The sequence below is a fragment of the Globicephala melas genome, chromosome 9, assembly GCF_963455315.2.
Source record: "Globicephala melas chromosome 9, mGloMel1.2, whole genome shotgun sequence".
Lineage (NCBI taxonomy): Eukaryota > Metazoa > Chordata > Mammalia > Artiodactyla > Delphinidae > Globicephala > Globicephala melas.
This window is the reverse complement of record NC_083322.1, coordinates 47,048,188-47,067,895: the sequence shown is the minus strand read 5'-3', so window position 1 is coordinate 47,067,895 and position 19,708 is coordinate 47,048,188. Positions and strand designations below refer to the sequence as shown.

At 41.0% G+C, this 19,708-nt stretch overlaps 1 protein-coding gene across 4 annotated transcripts in view; it reads left to right on the top strand.

Annotated features, from left to right (window-relative positions):
• CREB5 (cAMP responsive element binding protein 5) overlaps positions 1–19,708 on the top strand; it is a 412,090-nt gene that overhangs the window by 288,498 nt on the left and 103,884 nt on the right. For all 4 annotated transcript variants that reach the window (XM_030857422.2, XM_030857420.2, XM_060305480.1 and 1 more), the window contains one exon: positions 14,896–15,022. In XM_030857422.2, the coding sequence (XP_030713282.1) occupies positions 14,896–15,022 (127 nt within the window). The remainder of the gene's footprint in view (positions 1–14,895; positions 15,023–19,708) is intronic.

The window sequence follows — 19,708 nt, the reverse complement described above, 5'->3', positions numbered from 1 at the left end:
CAGAAGTCTGCAGTAGACAGTCATTCCTGAATGTCCACTCTCTCCATCACTCCGGAGCCCACTCCATATTAAGAAAATGAATTCTCTCAGCCACACTGGACTTTGAAATCACTGATTTTGTTTACTTTGTTTTTGAGTAAAAAACCAGAAGATCCTTTTTTCAATTTTCTGCCCACTCCATATTAAGAAAATGAATTCTCTCAGCCACACTGGACTTTGAAATCACTGATTTTGTTTACTTTGTTTTTGAGTAAAAAACCAGAAGATCCTTTTTTCAATTTTCTGCCTTATAAGGAAAGCAATCCATGGCACTTATAACTATAGTTCTTTATGCCCTATTTTAACTAAAGAAGCTTGCTTGGCATATATATTTGATGCTTGGGAACCTTACATAAAAATTATGGGTTTTGACTCTTCTGGAGAGCTTCAACAATTGAAACCATTGGCAAAAAAGGAAAACACTTAACTATCATAAGAACCGTTGACTGCTTCAACATTAACCTAAAGCAAAAATCAGAAGCCCTGGAATGAACATTTCCACTTGGCATTTTTGCTTTTGTGCTTTTCAAAAGGAACAGCCCCAGGCTTCAGAAGGGCAGAAAGGTCTATTACTAAGAAGAGCATGTAGGTGAATACCCTGGTACTCACTTACTTTGGATCATCGTCTTAACTTCTAGAAATCTTTCCAGCTGTATTATGGTATTCTCCGTCCTTCTCCATCCAAATGGAGTGGAATATTCCAGAAAGCAAGCACAGATTTTCTCAATGGTTAAAAGAAATCAGAATGACTTTACCTCTGGCCGTCAAAAGGTACATAGCCCCTGCCATCAGGGAGCTATGAGTCTAATGGGAAAGATTGACACTAAATAAATAATCATACCTATAAAAATATTGTTAGAAATAGCATGAAGGAAAAGCACATGGAGCTATGGAACCGTCTAAATTGGAGGCACCTGGAATTTGGGAGCCAGAGATAATTTTAAGAAAGTGATATTTAAACTGAGACCTAAAAGGTAAATAAGAGCTGGTCAACAAAAGAGCAGATGGCTAAACATTCCAGGCAAAGGCAGTAGGATGTATTAAGGTCCTGGGGTAGGAAAGAGCTTGGCACATTCTAGGAAACGAATGAAAGCCAGGATGGGTGAAACATATCAGGTCAGATTGGAAAGTAGTACTACAGATATCAAAGAGGTAGAACGCTTAAAGGATGATTTTATTAAATTCTGATATGCTGAGCAAAGCCATGGAAGAATGTTGAGGAGGGAAATGTCATGATTAGATCATTCTGGCTGTGATGCAGAGGTTGGATTGGAGAGGAGCAAAACTGGAGGTGGAAACTGTGGGAAGAACCAAGTGAGAAAAGATGGTGTTTTGGACTAGGATCTTGGTAGTGCAGATGGAGCCAAGTGGATGGATTCCAGGTCTATTTTGGGGGTGGAGAGAATAGAATTTGGTGAATGATTAGAAGTAGAGGATGAGGGTTGTGAAAGTTAATGCCTGGATTCCACGAATTCACTGCTATCAAATATATTTAACGAAATATAGGACCCTTTCTAGGGAAAAGGTTCTAAAGAGGAGACACTGTATTAGTTAGGGGTCTCCAGAGAAAAAGAACCAATAGACAATAGGCTATGAAGATATATATGACTTATTATAAAAAATTGGCTCACACCAATTATGGAGGCCGAGAAGTCCCATGCTCTTATCCCTGCGAGCTGAAGTCCTAGGAAAGCTGGTGGTACAAATTTCAGTCCAAATCCAAAACCCTGAGAATCAGGAACACTGATGGCGTAAGTCCCAGTTCAGGGGCTGGAGAAGGCTGATGCCCAGCTCAACCAGTCAGACAGAGGGGTAGGGGGGGCGACTATTCAACCTTTCTCCTTTTTATCCTTTTTAGGTCCTCAGCAGGTTGAATGATGCCTACTTACCTTGGGGAGGGCAATCTGCTTTACTCATTCACGAATTCAAATGCTAATCTCTTCCAGAAACCCCTTCACAGACACACCAAGAAATAATGTTTAACCAGATATTTGCACGTCCCACGGCCCAGTCAAGTTGACACCTAAAATTAACCATCCCAGGCACCATGACCGGATCATCCATAGGGCTCAACGTAGGTAATTAGGGAATGTTATCTTAGCTCTTTAACAGGTAGGGTCAGATAGCATTTACTCCTCAGTAGTGAAAATGTTTCCTGGCAAGTTACAGACTTGGAGGATTTTTGTCATTCTCAGAATTGTCCAGTTTAGTCCCAGTCCCAAAGGGCCCAGTGGTACCACAATGAAAAGACAGTAATGGCTTATTTGGTAACCTGCCCCGCCTCTCTCAAAGAATATTATTCTGTTTAATAATAACTGACTAATTCTAGTGTATGGAAGAGTGAAACCTTTATTTCATGCTAACTAAAAGGATCATTTTTCATATGCAAGAAGAAACTACCCCCTCACCTACCCCTCAGGACTTCTGGTTCCTGCCCTGCTCGGCTAAATGGTCCCTGCACCCAGGCATCTTTGGAGCCTGCTTCTTGTTCAAGGAAAGGGAATGTCCAAAAAAGCCTAGTGACGAATTACCCGTTTGTCCACAGCTTTGAGAAAAACCCACTCACAACTGACGTGCTGCGTCCCTGAAGTAAATAGCTCTGGGCCTCTCCATAAGCCAGGTTACCACTCTTGATCGTATCTAATTATATAATTTTAGAGTCAGAATGTCCTTAAAGATTGTCGGCTCAGCCACTTTATTTTATACATGAAGAAACAGAAACTCAGAGGTCTTGAGGACACAGCCCATGATCACCAGGCAAACCAGTAGTTGAGAAAGTGACATGCTTTCTGGGATATTCAGATTCAAAGCCAAGGGCTCAGTTACTTCACTGTATCTTTTTATGATCTTCAGATTGACACATTCTGTTCTGGTGAGCCACTGATTTCCCAGGGCCTGAGGAGAAACCAAGCTGTCGTCACAGATCAGTGAAGGGATTTCTTGGGGAACAGTGAACTCCTATGAGCAAGCATAATGTGGCACGTGTCCTTTAAATGCACTGACAGTCACTTTCTATTTCTATTTCTAGTAGGGGCTTACTGTCGATAGCTAAAATTGACATTTACTGTGACCATAACTCTACCACAAATTAAAATCAGACCCATGTCCCTCTGGGGAAGATGTTTATTAAGCTGTAGGAAGACATCTGAAATGATACCAAATTACATTTAAACTTGAAACCCCAAATACCACACTTGTTTGGGCGTAGGAATAGGACTGTCTGGGGAATAATATGGGAAACTGAGCAAGTCACTCTCTCTGGCAAAACGCAAGGCCACCAGGGAAGGGAAAAGTGCCTTAGAAGAGATGCTTTATACATAAACCCCCGTGTGGCTTTTAACTAATCATTTAAGCCTAAACAAAATTTCCTTCAGAATGAACTTAAAGGAAAAATAAGCCCTGTAAAAGTTCCATGCCTTTAAAGAACAGACACAGATGTTCCAATTGTTTTTATAAATACACTGAGAAGGGGGTTGAAAGAAATATCACAATAAAACAAGTCTACCAAAACGCAGACCTGCGTTCCAGGGTTTGACCCAGCTAACGCAGACAAAAGCATGCTTGGGACCGAAAGTCTTTATATCACTTTTGCCTTTTAACATGTAGATGTCTGATGTCTGTGGGTGTTTGTGTGTAGTGGGTGTGTTTATGCACGTAGTACGGTCACAATCTCAATCTCTGAGCCTAATGATAGAACCAACTCTGTCCAAAGGGAAGCTATAACTCAGTGGCTTCTTTGCTTGTGTGTCCAGCCCATGTGTAGCTTTGAAAAGAGCAAAAGCCTCGTTGCAAAGCCCTTTGAGATCCTTGGATGCAAAGTGCAAAGTAAATGCCAAGTATCATTATTATGAACTTTATTGCTGCTATTTTATTAAGTCTTTCAGACTAATATCAATTTAGCTTCATGATAAGTGCTACAAAGTGGGAGAACTTGAAAGGAAGCCCGGGAAAGGTTGCACAAGAAGGGCACACGAGTTTCCTAGAAACTCCACCCCTGCCCCAATCCGCCTTGCTCAAGTCAATGATAAGTTGACTGTCCCTTCAGGATGGAGTTTCAAGTCATCATGATCTTTAGAAAAGAGGCCTGTCATGGATGTGTCATGGGGGTGCTGCTGCCAGGAAGTGAAACACCATGTACAGTGCGGTAACCTCATTAAGTCATTCAACAAACCTTTATAAGGCTCCTGTTGTGTGCTGAGCTCAGTGCCCTGTGATACTCTCCCTCCAGTCTAAGGGAGAGACTGGGACCTGCTCTGAGAGCACATAGCAGAGACTAGCCTGGACTGAAGAAATCAGCAGGTTTCTCCAAAAAGATAATATGCCAGGATACACCAGGACTCCCAGTATTGGAAAAGACATTCAGATCCCTCAGAGAGGCTGGATGTTCTGAGTCTTTTCCCCAAACCACTTCACCCTGAAATTTAGGAGAATATAGATTTAGTCTATATTTTAAAATGACACTAGCAATGATTTTATGTTCTGAAATAGATGAATCATTTCTTGAATAGAATATACGTTGATCATCCTCCAAGGGCCAAGCACACACAGAATATTATCTCATGTAGGATTATCAGATCATCCTCCTGCCACACCTATGAAGTGGTGACGATAACCCTCTTTTTGCCTATGAGAAAACAGAGATGTTAAATGATTTGTGCAGAGCGCACACTTGTGGTCCGTGGTGGGGCCAGCAAGCGACTCAAAGCCTCTGCCTTGTCAGCAGCACAAGGCTGCTTTATTCGAGTTACTGGTTAATGATGGCAGCCAGCATCCTCTCTATCATTTCTGTCAGCCACTCTGACTGGAATAAGTGAAAATAATAGACCTACTTTAGGACCATGAGAGGTCTGCCAGTTCTTCCACCTCCTCCCCTACAAACCCTGCCAGATGGAGACGAACCTATTTTTTCAGAGCCTAATAAGAGGAAATTCCAAAACCTCAGTAAGCCATTTAATTGTTTTACACTATTCATTCTCAGCATATATTCCGTCTTCTAAGTTAAATCCCATGTGCTGCTGAATAGGTGTACTTATTCTTATTGTTATTATTCTGCTTCAGTTGCGTTTGAAAGTAACTGGTCACCATTCTCTGAATATAGTCATTTGGAAATTTGAAGATCGTATCGTCGTCTCCCAGTCTTCTTGTTCCTTTCACTTTTCCATTTAGGTCTTCCCTTCTGGCCTTTTAGTATTTTTCAGTGCTTCTTTGGAACCTTCTCCAAGTCCTCCATACCTTCCCCTTCTGCCTCCCCCCACCAACCCCTCACACCCCATCCTATGTATTTTGGTTATTTGGTTACAGCCTTGGTTTAGAATTTGCAGCTGTCTGTTAGGATGTACTAGTGAGGAGATTACCAAGCCTTAGGAGTGTCTCTTTCCTTGTCTGCGTTTCCCTGGAGAGCAAGTTACCCTTGAGCATTTCAGTTACCTCATCATTAAGAACAGAACTTGAGAAATCAGGCTTTTAGCAGGCTGAGGTTGCAGAGTCTGTGCATGTCATCTCAGCTGACCGAAACCGCTCCTACATCGTTGACACATCCCCTCTCCTGCCAGTATACCTGTGGAGCTAATCATTCCTATCACCTCTTCCTAAAGAGCTGAAATCATCCTGGGAAGTGGCTGTGTGGAACCTGTCATAAATTTGGTCTCCCGGGAGAGGTATTTGAAAACTGCCTAAGAGACCGTGCCTCTCGATCCAAGAAGAGGTTAGATAAAGACATTAGTGAGGGTGACCTAGTGGAGAGCCTTGCAAAATGCAAGGATGAGTAAAGGTTGCCCAGATGATCCTTTCAAGAGCTCTTCTCTTTTTGCTGGCTGAAGTCTTTTGCAGCTGAGCGCCTCCATCATTCAGCGGCAAAAAAAGAGCAGTCCATTTGGAACATAGGTATTGGGGGCTTGTGCTGGGTGTGGATTCCACCACAAATTACCATTCAAATATGGTCACCGACAAGCTGAGAGTCCAGAAGAAATCAAAACCGAATTGCTGACTTAGAGCTGGGGGAAGGGGATGTTTGTAAGCGCAGGGAGCTCTCTGCCTCTCCGGAACATCCAGGCAAATGTGTCAGTGAAGGTTTTCATGAATTATTCATTTATGGGGAATGAATGCAAGCAGCAGTCACATGTAAATGACAAGGCTCATAATCAGAGTGCTACTTATTTGTCCTTAGGAAGCAAGGAAGAAGCTTATTAACAACTCACAAACAGGAAGACATTTTACTTAGAGAGATGTTTCTATGGAGAAGAAATTTGCCCCTAGCCAGCCAATAGATACATATCATTTATTTGAGCTTGCATTCAGAATCATCTTTTATTTTATGTCTTTTGAACTGCACTTACTTGCCTTTTCCAAGTGTACTTTATAAATAATTGATACAACTGAGAAGTTATTGGCTAACTGAAAAGCCATCTCTTCATGTCTTTAAGTCTGACCCATGGCTAAAGCCAAACTGTCTTTTATAAAGGGTCTTTATAAAGAGGCTTTAGCTCTTTACCAGGAAAAAAAAATCAGATTTTGAAAATGAATTTTTTTCAACAATAGTGCATCAGAAACCAATCCAACAGTGTTTTTGGTTAACTTAAGTGAATCAAGCTGACTGCATGACTAATTCAGATTAATGGTGCAGAAATCAGTCATTAAAGAAGAAAAAAAAGATTGATTTACTAGTCTCAACAGAATGGCCATAAATTCGCATCTCCCCTTCTATCACTACTCTCTCTGTTTAAAACATTTGAAAGCACTAGTAAACATCTCCTCTGCCTGAGTAGATGCAGCATATATGCTATAAAACCCAGCAAAGGCTCCAGCAGGATGCAGCTCTGTTAGCTGTATGACATTTTATTACTACCATTGGCCCTCTTGTTGTCAGGCTTTCATTGAAAGAAAAAGAAGTTACATTTCCAAGATATCAGATATTACATCTATAAGATAAAAGCAGCAGTAATACAAAACTGATTTTTTAAAAAGAGGCCCAAATTTATTTTGCATGGTAAATTTAATTTCTGACATCCCTGGTGATAATGATTACAAAAGTGTTCTTGTCAATATCGGTAAATCAGTGCAAAGCAGATATGTTTAGTTGACCGTGGTGTGGGTGTCACTGGTACGTCTGAGTTCAGAACTCTGAACATTATAAAGTGCAGCCTTATTGCAGGGCAGGCATCCAATTTTTAAAACATTATATAGATTAGAGAGAGATGAGTGTTCCTGAATTATTCATAGCCTTTTCTTATGAAATGCCCCAAATATAATTTCAAATGGAAATTAATTTAATTCATGCAAAAATAAATGGGTCTAGAACTCATCTGAAAGCTTGAGTTTAATCTAAGGGGCACTGATAAAAAGTACAGATTACCTTGGAGGTAACTAGTTATGCTTTTCAAGAACAGAATTGGGTTATGTTAGGCTGTTAATGTACATTAGTTTCACTTAACGACTTGTAAATCAAGTTCTCGTTAGTTAGCAGAGATAATTTATTGAACACTGTTCTTGCCATGTTCATTGCTAGTCGAAGAGATCCTTGAAAACTATGTTTTCTTAATTCAAGAAGTAATTATTAAACACCTATTAGGGGCGTCTCTCGTGGCGCAGTGGTTAAGAATCTGCCTGCCGATGCAGGGGACATGGGTTCGAGCCCTGGTCCAGGAAGATCCCACGTACTGCGGAGCAACTAAGCCCGTGCGCCACAACTACTGAGCCTGCGCTCTAGAGCCCATGAGCCACAACTGCTGAGCTCACGTGCCACAGCTACTGAAGCCCGCGTGCCTAAAGCCTGTGCTCTGCAACAAGAGAAGCCACCGCAACGAGAAGCCCGCGCACTGCAATGAAGAGTAGCCCCCGCTCACTGCAACCACAGAAAAGTCCGCGTGCAGAAACGAAGACCTACTGCAGCCAAAAAAATAAATAAATAAAATAAAAATAATAAAATAAATAAATTTTTTAGAAAAAAACAACACCTATTAGGTATCATGTGCTTTCTTAAGTTTCAGAAGTATCTGCCTTGGTGAACAAAGCAGACACAATCTCGGACTTATGAAGTGTATTGTCTAGTTGGGAGCAAGGCATTTTTAAAAATCACTCAAAATCATTAATGAATTATAATTGGGAAGCAGAGATGGTAAACTCCAAGAGGCCATGAAACATACCTATTTTGTTTATCATCCTATTGTCACCAGTTGAACATTTGTAAATGAATTATTATGCAAGTGACCTAATTTGCCAAATAGGTTTTCCCCTCTGAAATAAAAATGTATAGAGCCCAACATGTATTAGGTGCTTCATTGGTTTTTTGATGATTGATTGAATAAATGGTGATTAAATACTACTAGGGAAAAGTACAGGGTGCCTGAGAGCATGCCAAAAAAGGCCCCATCCTGGTGTGATTGCCCGGAGAAGGTTGTAGGATTACTTATGTCAAGGGTCTGGGGCAGGAAGGAAGATGGCGCTTTCATAAAGCTGGAAGAAAGTCATTATGGCAGGTGTGTGTAGCCCAGGGCCGTGAGCTGGGAAGGCAGTGAGGGGCCAGATGGTTCAGGGCCGTGGAGCCGTGTTGAGTTCTATCACAAGGATATGGGTTTACTGGTATTGCTGATGAGCTAAAGCATTTGCCATTTTGCATTGGCTATTTTACTAGCTTTTCGGGACAAGATAGGGGCTAGGGGCTGGGTAGAGGATAGGATGCAGATACTAAGGCAAAATTCTCTTCCTGGACACCCAGAGGTCTATGTCACCAAAGGAAAAGTGGGGTGAGGGGTGGACAGTTCTTTCAAGGAGATTCCCGATCTTTACCAGAGGTCCTCCCTTGAGCCTGAGGAAGCTTTGAAAGGGAAAAATACATATTTTAATTGAATTCTGCTGATATTTTTGTGCCTTTTCTCAAGCTATTTCTACTTCATAGTAGAATTTCTACTTTCAAATTCCTCATTTGTTAAAAGAGGAAATACAGTATTTGCCATCCAACTTCAGGAGCTTGGCCATGAGACCTGGTACAGAGCATGAGCTCATTCTAAAAGATACAAGTAATATGATGTCTTTTAGAATGTGGGCCAGATAGCTTTCTTGTTTTCCCAGTTATTGCTTCAGTTGGATTTTTGTCATTGTTTTCAGGAAAAACAAGAGACTGAGGACTGATCTCTGGGGAACTAGTTTGGTTCCATTTTGAGGAAATATTTTCAAGGATCCTTTCTGAGAAATACCGTGAAGTCATTTTGCAATTCTGTAAAATTGTTGGTGGGAGGAATCCATTTGCCTCCATAGAAAGGTTTGGGATTCTAAAGTTGATGGGTTTTAAAAGAAACATATATGCGAGGAGTTTTGGACTCTTTTATATTTGTTAGATTGTAGTTGTTCAATTAAAGCTAAGGGTTGATGTTCTTTAAGATCCCAGCCTTACTCAGCGCTTTCACTGCCATGGGCCTGGCTTCGATCCCTGGCCGGGGAACTAAGATCCCACAAAAAGAAAAAAGAAGAAAAAAAAAAAAAAGATCCCAGCCTTAAGCCACAGTTTCTTGATTGAAGTATAGTAATTAATCTGTTGTTTGGTCAATGCTCCAGAATAATAATAACAAAAACAATCACAACTAATTTTATTAAGCATATTCAATATATTTAATATGTGATAACTCCTAATGCCCTGAGGTAAATCTCTCTATCACCTCATTTTACTCTGGAGGAAACGGAGGCACAGAGAGACCAAGTAACTTTCCCGAGGTTTCACAGCTAATAAGTGGCAGAGCTGAGATTCCAAGTTGGCAGACCAGCTCCTGAGCCCATGTGCTTCACTACCCCACTCTACAATGTAGTTAGTACTACAGGGAAGAAATTAACTATGCTGTCTTTCCATTTCACATTCTGCTTGATTATCCTGGCAATTTGCTTTCTTTACAAAAATAGGAATTTTAAAATCCCACTTAGGAGAAGAATGAGTAAATAAGCATTTCTCATTACAAACTTCCTCCTCTCAAGACTTAAAGAGTTTTGTATTCACCTCTTCAACTCTTCAGTCTCCCCATCCCAGACAGAGACTAGTTTGCTAAATTAGGCCACAACACTTCATTTAAGAAGGTCCAGAGGAAGCACATCTTTATTCTCATAAGCAAATACAAAGATAGCAGTCAACAAGGTTTCTCTAGTCTGTGTGTGAGATCGTGTTACATTTAAATGAGAGTGAAGTGTGGGCCCCATAGAATGGATTGGGTCCGTTTTTAAGCAATTTCTCTCACTTTTTAGGAACACCTTCTATTTGGAATTTAAGAACTAGGTGCTGTACCAGCTCAATTTCACTTAAGAGAGACACACTGAGCCCCTCCTATGTGCCAGGTGCCAGGTTAAGGGCTGTGGACGCACCAGTGAGCAGTAAAGACTACCCTTATCATAATGAAACATATAGTCTCACTAGGTTGAGAATATCTCATTTTCAGTTCGAGCCCTAGAATCTGAATTTGAGAGTTTCAAGGACCTGTAGTCTGATCCATTCACGAAACAGGTGATGAGAAGGAGAGCCTAAAAGCTAAGGAAGTTTCTTCTCCAGAGTCAGAAACTCTAATAGCAATGGCCTCTGGATCCCCTGCTGCTTGGCCACTCTTCCTGCCATTTTCTTGCTTTTCAAGCTTTTCTGCAGTCTGTCCCCCGCCCCGCAACACCAAGTTCTTTTGTTGTTATTTTTTTATCTGCTCAAGATTTCTTAGATGGCTGTGGTCTGATTTTGATGCTAGTATTGATCTTCCAATTTTCCAACCTAATTTTCTTTTCTTCATTCGCCTCTTCCCTTTGCCTGTCCACGTACCTGGCCTATCTGCCTGTCTTTAGAGTTTAATAAGCAATCCCAGGAGGTCATGGATCTGGTGAAGACCTGGGAAAGAAGAGCAGTCTGCCGTGATCCTCCTGAGATCTTGCAAACAATAGCACTGGCCCTTGGCTCCTTAAAGATAGTTGGGCTTGCCCAAGGGCAAGGAAGACCAGCAGGCATCTTTACTGACATCCCTAGATTGGATAACATCCTTTGGAGGGAAAAATGAGGCCATGAAATCTCTCGCTGTGGTACCTATCATTCTGTTAAGGACGGTGAAAACACAGTCTGTCATCCCTGACATCGTAATTGAAAGAAAAGCTTACATAGATTTCAGCCATAAGCAGTATGTTTATACAAGTGTATAAAGAGGAATAATCTGTCAAGTTGGAAAACTCTTAATGCTGTGGGACTCAGTTTCATAACTGAACAATCCAATATGAGCTCACACATCTTACCTTGTTCCATGCCTCAATAATTTTTAGTAGAAATACTTTACCTAGAGGCATATGCTTATTAAAAAGGAGGCTCGGCTCGCTCAAAGCCTGGAATTAACTCATGGCAACAAGCCTGCACTGGAGAGAGACTGTTGGGTCTTTGTTCTCACAACTTTACTGCAATTTGCCATCTTATTTTCAAAGCCTAGCTGATGTGTTGTTTGGGAAGTTTGGGTTTTTTTTAAAGGAAGAAAACATAATTTCACATGGATCAGTGACTTCTCATGTTAGCAATATTGCAGAATTTTACGACTTCATTGGAAAGTCCAGGGAGCAATGTGAATATCAAAGGAAATGGACCGTGGATTTATTTTAATATAAAAAAATCAATAACTTAGTTATGGGAGCCATCAAGGTGGGATGGGGACAGCCCTATATTGCAAGTTGAGAATAAGTCCTACTTCTTTTCATGACCCGTATGACCTTGGGCAAATTTAAATGTCTCTGAATTCAGCTTCCTCCTAAGTAAAATGGGAGTAATAGGACCTACCTACCACATTGCATTGTTTCAAGTCACATGAAGGTGAACATATTTAGAAAAGTATGAAGCAATGTATAAGTGCAATATAAAAAATTTTATGCAATGTATTACATAATTATTGTTTCTACATGCACAAAGGGAATCAGACAATTAATGCAAGTATTCCAATACCATTCTTGCTTCAGTGGTCTGAATATTCTGGACAAATGATTATTTCTCAGGCCAAGCTACATAATAACCCCATTCTAGTCCTTTGTATATCTAGTGATGGGTAGCCATAGATTTTTGTTTTTGCAGTTTTTGTAGTTTTAAAAACCTAAGCAAGAAGCCTAGAAAACTCCATTGGTTTTGCAGGTGGAGTTGGGGAAATTATTTACAGAATCTGGGTAAAACAATAATTCAAAATTATTCAGAATTCAAACATACAGATTTCTGTAATAACCATTTTTCCCTCTAAGTATACGTTGCTAATTGGCCTGATTGGTATCATTAGTAATTATTATTATAATCCCAAGGGAACCCAGTACCCTGAAAGATTTTCTTAATTAATGAGGGAATACTTGATATTTTAAAATCTAGGAGACCTATGCATGGTGTGGAAATAACTGACCTAATAAGAACATTGAATTAAATAAAACATACTATTCCCCAATTATTCTGTACAACTGGGAGTTTTCCACAGTTTGGGGAAGAACGAAAACTTGTTTTAAATTTAATTACTTTTGCGTCTTCATTTACATCACCATTAAGTTGTTTAATTGATTTCTTTTTTAAAAAAATAGCCCATCAGTAAAAACTGATAATCAAGGTTACCATTAATATGTTGGGAACAAAATATAAATGATGATAATGTGTTGCCCTTGTTTATGAGGATGATACTGCACATCAGCATAATCTAATATTTTTAGTTGTCTTTCCTATAACAGTTTTTGCGTGTCCCTAACTGTCTGCACTCAAAGCATTACCTCTGGTGACTAGGGGAACAGATATATGGTAGAAGACTGTATGTATGTATAGATTTATGTATCTATATGCATGCATGCATGTATGTATAGATGTCTGTCTCTATCTGTGTGGATATCTTTAGATGAATGGTTGGATGGATAATTAACTATCTGTAGGGTTTCATTATGAAAGTGGGGAGTTCAGATTATTAATCTTGTACTTAGAGGAACTGACCATTATTAAATATTCTGTACTTTGATATATAGCTATTTTCTTTTCAGCAAAGGTCCCAAACAAAACATTATAGAATACAAAATAAATGTCTGATGACTGAGCAGCATTTTATACCTCTCTGACTGAGCTCTTCACCTCTGAATGACATAGACTTTAAGACCCAGTGACATTACAACTACAGAATTTTGGACCAGTTGAGACCAGCAATTTCCTAGAATTGTAAAAGCTGAAGGGCCTTCAAAGGCCTTACTAATCCTTACTGTTCATCCATCCTCCAGAGGTCCCAAGGGTACATGCCAAGAAATACCCATAGTACTTCATTTGCTTTTCTGAGAACACTCATTTCATTGTTACAAGCTTCTTCTATTAGCCTATCTATGTAACCACTCACACACATTCTATTAATAGAACTGGTTGTAATTTGTGTACATCTCCGTAAACTCTGTGTAAAGGTTTTATATATTTTTTATATTTTCATATATACAACTTCCTAAACATAAATCTAGGACTAATCTAGGACTAATCCTTCTATGATGTGTGTAACTCTGATAGCAAGCTATGTTTCCAAGGGACCTTTCAGGCGAAAAGAACAGAAAACTTAATCTTCTTTGGAATCGTAACAGCAATGCGAAGGAAGAATATCTTGGCATTCTTTTTCCCAGTTTAGGCTCCATGAGTCACCCATGGGAGGCAAATGAGCTCCAAAGAAAAGGCTCTTCATGCTACCCTTCCCTGAAACACAGGAAGGCGTTGGCCTGCAGAGAATGTCTCTCGGCAATCCTTACCCAGCGCTTAGCATGAGGGATTTTTTTTTTTTTTTTTAAGAAAATACATTAATTTGGGAGGCACAAGTTTCTATCACGGCATTCAGGATAAGATGGTTTAACATGGAAGACTCAGAGGTCCTGAAGGGTGTTTGTTTATTTTGTTTTATTTGTTTGTTGTTAAGTCTTTACTTCGATGGTTTGACATTTATACAGCTCCCCAGAGCGAGAGCATCAGGAGATTGAGAATCTAGCCAAGGAGGTCACTTGTTTGCCATTTTTAATAAACACAAATAATTCCCTTTTTCCCTCAGTCCCATATTCCCTGCCTCATTAAATCAATTTAAGACCCTTAAATTTTTTTCTGGCAAATTGAAGCAAAAAAACTGTGTACTCCCCCAAGGAATGCTTACCCAAGTCCTGCAGGTCAGGCCGAAATCAGTTCCTGTCAAACAGCCTAACACCTCGAGCTATTATGAAATGAGGGATTGGTAATTGGGGGCTGGGCTCCAGACTTGCCTTGAGAAAGGCTTGTTGCATTGCTGTGAACCATAATCTAGCTACTTTGGTTTGTGACCTGGGTTTGTTGGGGTTTTTTTTCCACTCAAAGTAGAGAACTGTGAAAAAGTCAAAATGGATTTCTATTGGGAAATTATGAATGAAGTTGACTCTGCAAATCCAGATAGTGAAAGTATATCCAGAGCAAAGCCAGGCAGGCTTCCAGGCAGCGGTGTGAGAGAGTGTGGATAAAACAAATGTACACAGATCTCAGGCTCTAAGGTCCTCCAGAGGGCAGAGGCTTCAGAGTAAACACACAGGATTTCACCACCAGGTCCCTTTCCCGAGATGCAAGGTTGTAGGAGATTTACCGGCGTGTTGTCTATTGAATATCAGTTAGATAACAGAGGTCAGGAAATGAACTGGAATTTGATGTATTAACTAGGAAGTAGCAAAGGAAGCCAGGCTTGTATTTCATTTGTTATTATTTCCCTAATATCTTTAATTATGTGGCTCCCATCAGGGGATCTGATCTGCTGCTCTTGTAATGGTGTTGTCCCCGCTGGCTCTGGACATGGGAAACAGGCAGTGAATCCCCTGATCAGGGCATTGAGAATAACGTTTGCTATTTTTTTCTTTTTTTTCTGTTCCCAGGCCTGTCCCAGGCTCTCTATCTTCTCTGCTCCATCTTCACAACAGACAGAGACAGCCCATGCCAGCCTCCATGCCAGGGACCCTGCCCAACCCTACCATGCCGGGCTCTTCTGCCGTCTTGATGCCAGTAAGTGCTTCTGACTTGTGCCGAGGTTGCCCCATTTGAAAGAGTACAGGAAGAGCTGAGATCTAAGCTGACGGGGAAGAAAGTGGCTTCTTCTGGATGGAGAGTTGAGCTGGGTGCCAGTCTGCTTTGAGTGCCTTGCTGTGCATCCCTAGGCATCTTGCTGGCTTCTCCATCCTACAGTGCTTCCCTAATGAGGCATGGTTCCATCTTCCTGCTGGTGACAAGTGAGCTTGTCATACCCAGGGAATGGAATTTGTCCAGGGACACGGGATTTTATGACTACTCCAAAGCCTATAGCTTGGGCTACATACAGAGTGTCATTAAGTTGCCAATGAGTGGTCTAGCCAGGACTCAGAGTGATAATTAGAATAATAACAATAATAACGATGGTACATAATAACTGCTAACACGTATCCGTGTGTATCATGTTCTGTTAATCACGTTAGCAGCGTTTATTGAGGGCTTACCATGTGCCAGTCACTCTCTAAGCATTTCATCAACATGTGAAACAATGCTCTCAGGTAGGTACTAATACTATCCCATTTATTTGAATGGAGAAAGTAAGGTAATAGCTTGCTTGGCTGAGAAGTAGAGTAGCTGAGTTTTGAACCCAGGAATTCTCTCTCAACCACTACATGATCCGTACATTCTCTCCTTTCCCTCTCACAACAAACCTCTGAGGTATGCACTGTTATTACCCTCATTTTGCAGATGAGGAAACTGAGGCACAGGAGGCTAAGGAACTTGGTTAAGTGACTAAGTCACGAAGAGCTAGTGAGTGACAGAATCAGGATTTAAATCCAGGTGGTCTGGCTCCTGAGTCTACAGGCGTACATGATATTATACTGCCCCTTCTGAAAACAACAGATTCATGTAGAACGCACATACAGACTGTTTCAGAGCAAACCTTGCTCTCCTGCCGCGGGATCCCCACCCCGTACATCGTCATCCTCCCTGGCATTGTGCTTCGGTGCACATGGCTGGTGTTATGATTTACAGGGCCATAAGGTTCTGAAAAGCCTTAGAGGTGATATGACAATTCAATTAAAACCCTCCCACAATAATATTAGGAATGTTTTGCAGAGCATTTTTAGCATTCTAAGGAACTGTCTACATTTGCTGTTTCATTTTGTCCTCACAGCAGTCCTGTGGGAATATGATCGCAGTCATTATTGATATGCTTATTTTACCAATGAAAAGCTGAAGAGTCAGACACTGAAGGGATTTGTCTAATGTCACACAGCTTGTAAGGGAAGAGTCGTGACTAGGACGCACACTCACCTCATGCTGAACAGCCCAGATCATCCCAGGATGAGCAATTTGCTCATTTATCCAAGTGAAAGCAGGGGCGTGGAGAAAGCCTTGGTGGCCCAATTGTAGAGACATGGACCTGCCCACTGTAAGTATCAGGTAGTTCAGGCTAGAAAGATTCTTTGCAAAATTGGGTCAGAAGGACAAGTGAGCTGACTGACTTTACCTGCACCACTCACCTTAAACATCTTTAGGTAAAGGAAAACAGCACCACCAATGCTGTGATCCTGGGTTTCATTCAACCCCACTAATTGCATGGAGACTTCTACCACAAGCCATCTTCATCCAGGCTTTAAATCCTTCTCGTCCAAAATAGTTTCCTTTCAGGAATTCTATTCATTGTCCAGAAAAATATCACTACAATGACCTTTTTTCCCTATTTGACTAAACTGTGTTCCATTCCCAGGGGCAAAGGTGGGACATTTAGGCTGAAAAGACCCAGAGAAAAGCGTGCCTGGCCCTGGTTTCTACCACATCACTTCATTGTACAACTTGAAATAATAGAGGAGTTGAACAGAAAAAGAGTCTTTGGGTCTTACCTGGTGGTCCAGTGGGTAAGATTTCGCTTTCCAACGCAGGGGGTGTGAGTTCGATCCCTGGTCAGGGAGCTAAGATCCCACATCCCCGTGGCCAAAAAACCAAAACATAAAACAGGAGCAGTATTGTAACAAATTCAATAAAGACTTAAAAAAAAAATGGTCCACATCAAAAAAAAGAAAAAGAGTCTTTAAAGTTTTAACAGAGAAGTCAGTACACTTGAAATTTTTAAAAAATGTTGATGCGTCAGAATAGAAGCAAAGGATCAGGTGCATGGTAAAGAGCCAGTGTAGATAAAGAGAGTCAGGAGTTCCCAAACCCATGTCAGCGATGTGTACAGTTGTCATGAAAGTAGTGTCAATCTAGAGCAGTGATTCTCAACCGTGGACAGTTTTTTACTCCAGGGGTTATTTGGCAATATCTGAAGACACTGTTGGTTGTTACAACTTTGGGAAAGTGCTACTGGCGTCTAGTGGGTAGAGGCCAGGGATGCTGTTAAACATTCTACAATGCGCAGGATAGTTACGACGACAAAGAATTATTTGGCCCCAAATGTCAGTAGCGCCAAGGTTGGGAAATCGTGATTCAGTGTGACACTAATGTAGCTCAAGAAAATTAACACAAGGTATCTAAAAGCATATCCTAAGAGTTCTAGGCCCTAGAAATCTGGGCCTTTTCTTCCTTATTATCAAGTCGCCAGCCCTTGCACTGTAATTTTGGCTTGTCAAGTGTGGTCTTTCCGTAGAGTTCTTGCTCTGAGAAATCATGCTTCCTGTGGCATAAAAGATTAGTTTACGTCTGTAGGTGAAGGTGAGATTCTTAACTGATCTGTAGTGCACGCTGTCAGGCTACGTATTTCACAAAGCTCTAGGTCAGAAACAAATGATGAATTTGTTCATTCATTTATTTATTTCGTAACATTTTGTTGAGCACCTGCCATGGAGCAAGCCCTGTGCTCGATGCTGGCATGTGGTGAAGAAAAAGGCGGGCGTTGGCTTCCAGCACTTCACTGGGTCGTGATTTCTGATCTTGAAAGTCAAATGCCGAAATAATTTGGGAATACGAACACCCATTTGTAATTACAAAACCCCAGTGAACCGCAGGCATTTTAGCTCCTGTTTTCCAGTTTGTTTCAAGGGAAAAGAAGAAGCTCAAAAAAAGGTGATATCCTTTCCCTGGATGTTTTACCTACAGTGCTCAATGTCGCTTAGTATTTAGCAAAGCCACTCCCATCTTCTGGCCTCTTGATTCTAGTCCACTCATTAAAGCCACACTCACGGGCAGAGCGTTATTAGCACAAAGCACTGAATGGTTGTTTTAAAGAGGCTCTTGCTAACCCCCTATAATTACTTAGGTGGAAAAATGCAATTTTTTAAGGTAGGAAAATCAGCCTGTTTTCAGTATTTTGTTTAATTAGTCAGTCATAAGGTAGAAAGGGTCCTAGACTGTAATTTTTCTGAAAAGTGGGAAGCGTGGCTGACTCTGGATCAAGAGGCAGCCAGCAGGCTACTCTCACTTCTTTGTAGAACATGATGGCTACAAAGCATGATGGAAGACGCTGGATAATCATGTGTCCTTCTGAACCATCCTCCTTCAGGAAACTGAAAGCCAAAGCTCCTTTGGACTTGATTTCCCTCTAGGAGAAGGTCACTAATTGGAATAAAGTGTTGAATCCTATTCCGACTCTCCTATCCCCTAGCCATTTTTAGAGAGTAATAAGCATTTTTTAGAGAAATCTCCGTAATAAGTAATAAGCATTTTTTAGAGAAATCTCCGTGACTTAACAATGAGAGTATACAGATGTACTTTATGACACTGAATTGTACACTTAAAAAGAGTTAAAATGGTAAATTTTATATTATGTATATTTTACCATGATTTTAAAAAAATTAGACTACCCAGGCTGCCTGGAGATTTAGAGGAATATGAGAGTGAATACAGCTGGCCCTCCGTACCTGTGGGCTCCATATCTGCAGATTCAACGAACCATGGACTGAAAATATAGTTTTGTTTTTTTTTTTTTTTTTGCGGTACGCGGGCCTCTCACTGCTGTGGCCTCTCCCGTTGTGGAGCACAGGCTCCGGACGTGCAGGCCCAGCGGCCATGGCTCACGGGCCCAGCCTCTCCGCGGCATGTGGGATCCTCCCGGACCAGGGCACGAACCCGCGTCCCCTGCATCAGCAGGCGGACTCTCAACCACTGCGCCACCAGGGAAGCCCGAAAATATAGTTTTTAATACCAAAAAGTTCCAGAAAACATCACTTGAACTTGCCAAGTGCTGGCAACTATTTACATAGTATTTACATTGTATTAGGTATTATAGGTAATCTGGAGATGATTTAAAGTATAAGGGAGGATGTGTGTAAGGTTTATGCAGTTACTATGCCATTTTATATAAGGGCCTTGAGCATCCTTGGATTTTGGTATCAGAGGTGGGTCCTGGAACCAATCCCCAGAGGATACTGAGGGACAACTCTATTTTATTTTGTTGAATTCGTGCTGCAAAAGGTTTTGCTAGAGTGCTCTAGAAAGTTCTCCCTCATTAAGTAGCTCCTTTGGAAACAATTTCACATATTCATACATTGCTAGATAACTGATAAGCTAATTCTGGCCAAGGTAAGGCTGATGGTGCTTTGCTGTGACAGGAAATGTGCCCCAGTCATTCATGAGAGACTTTAGGCAGGCACCTCTGCTAATCCACACATGGGTGTCATAACTATACTCCCCCCACCCCTGCCCTTGGGGTGGACACAGCAGGAATTGCAGTGATAGAGTCCCAACAATGGTAAAGGGTCATTTAGTTCAACTATTACTCTCAACTCTTCTTTGTGAGGTTTC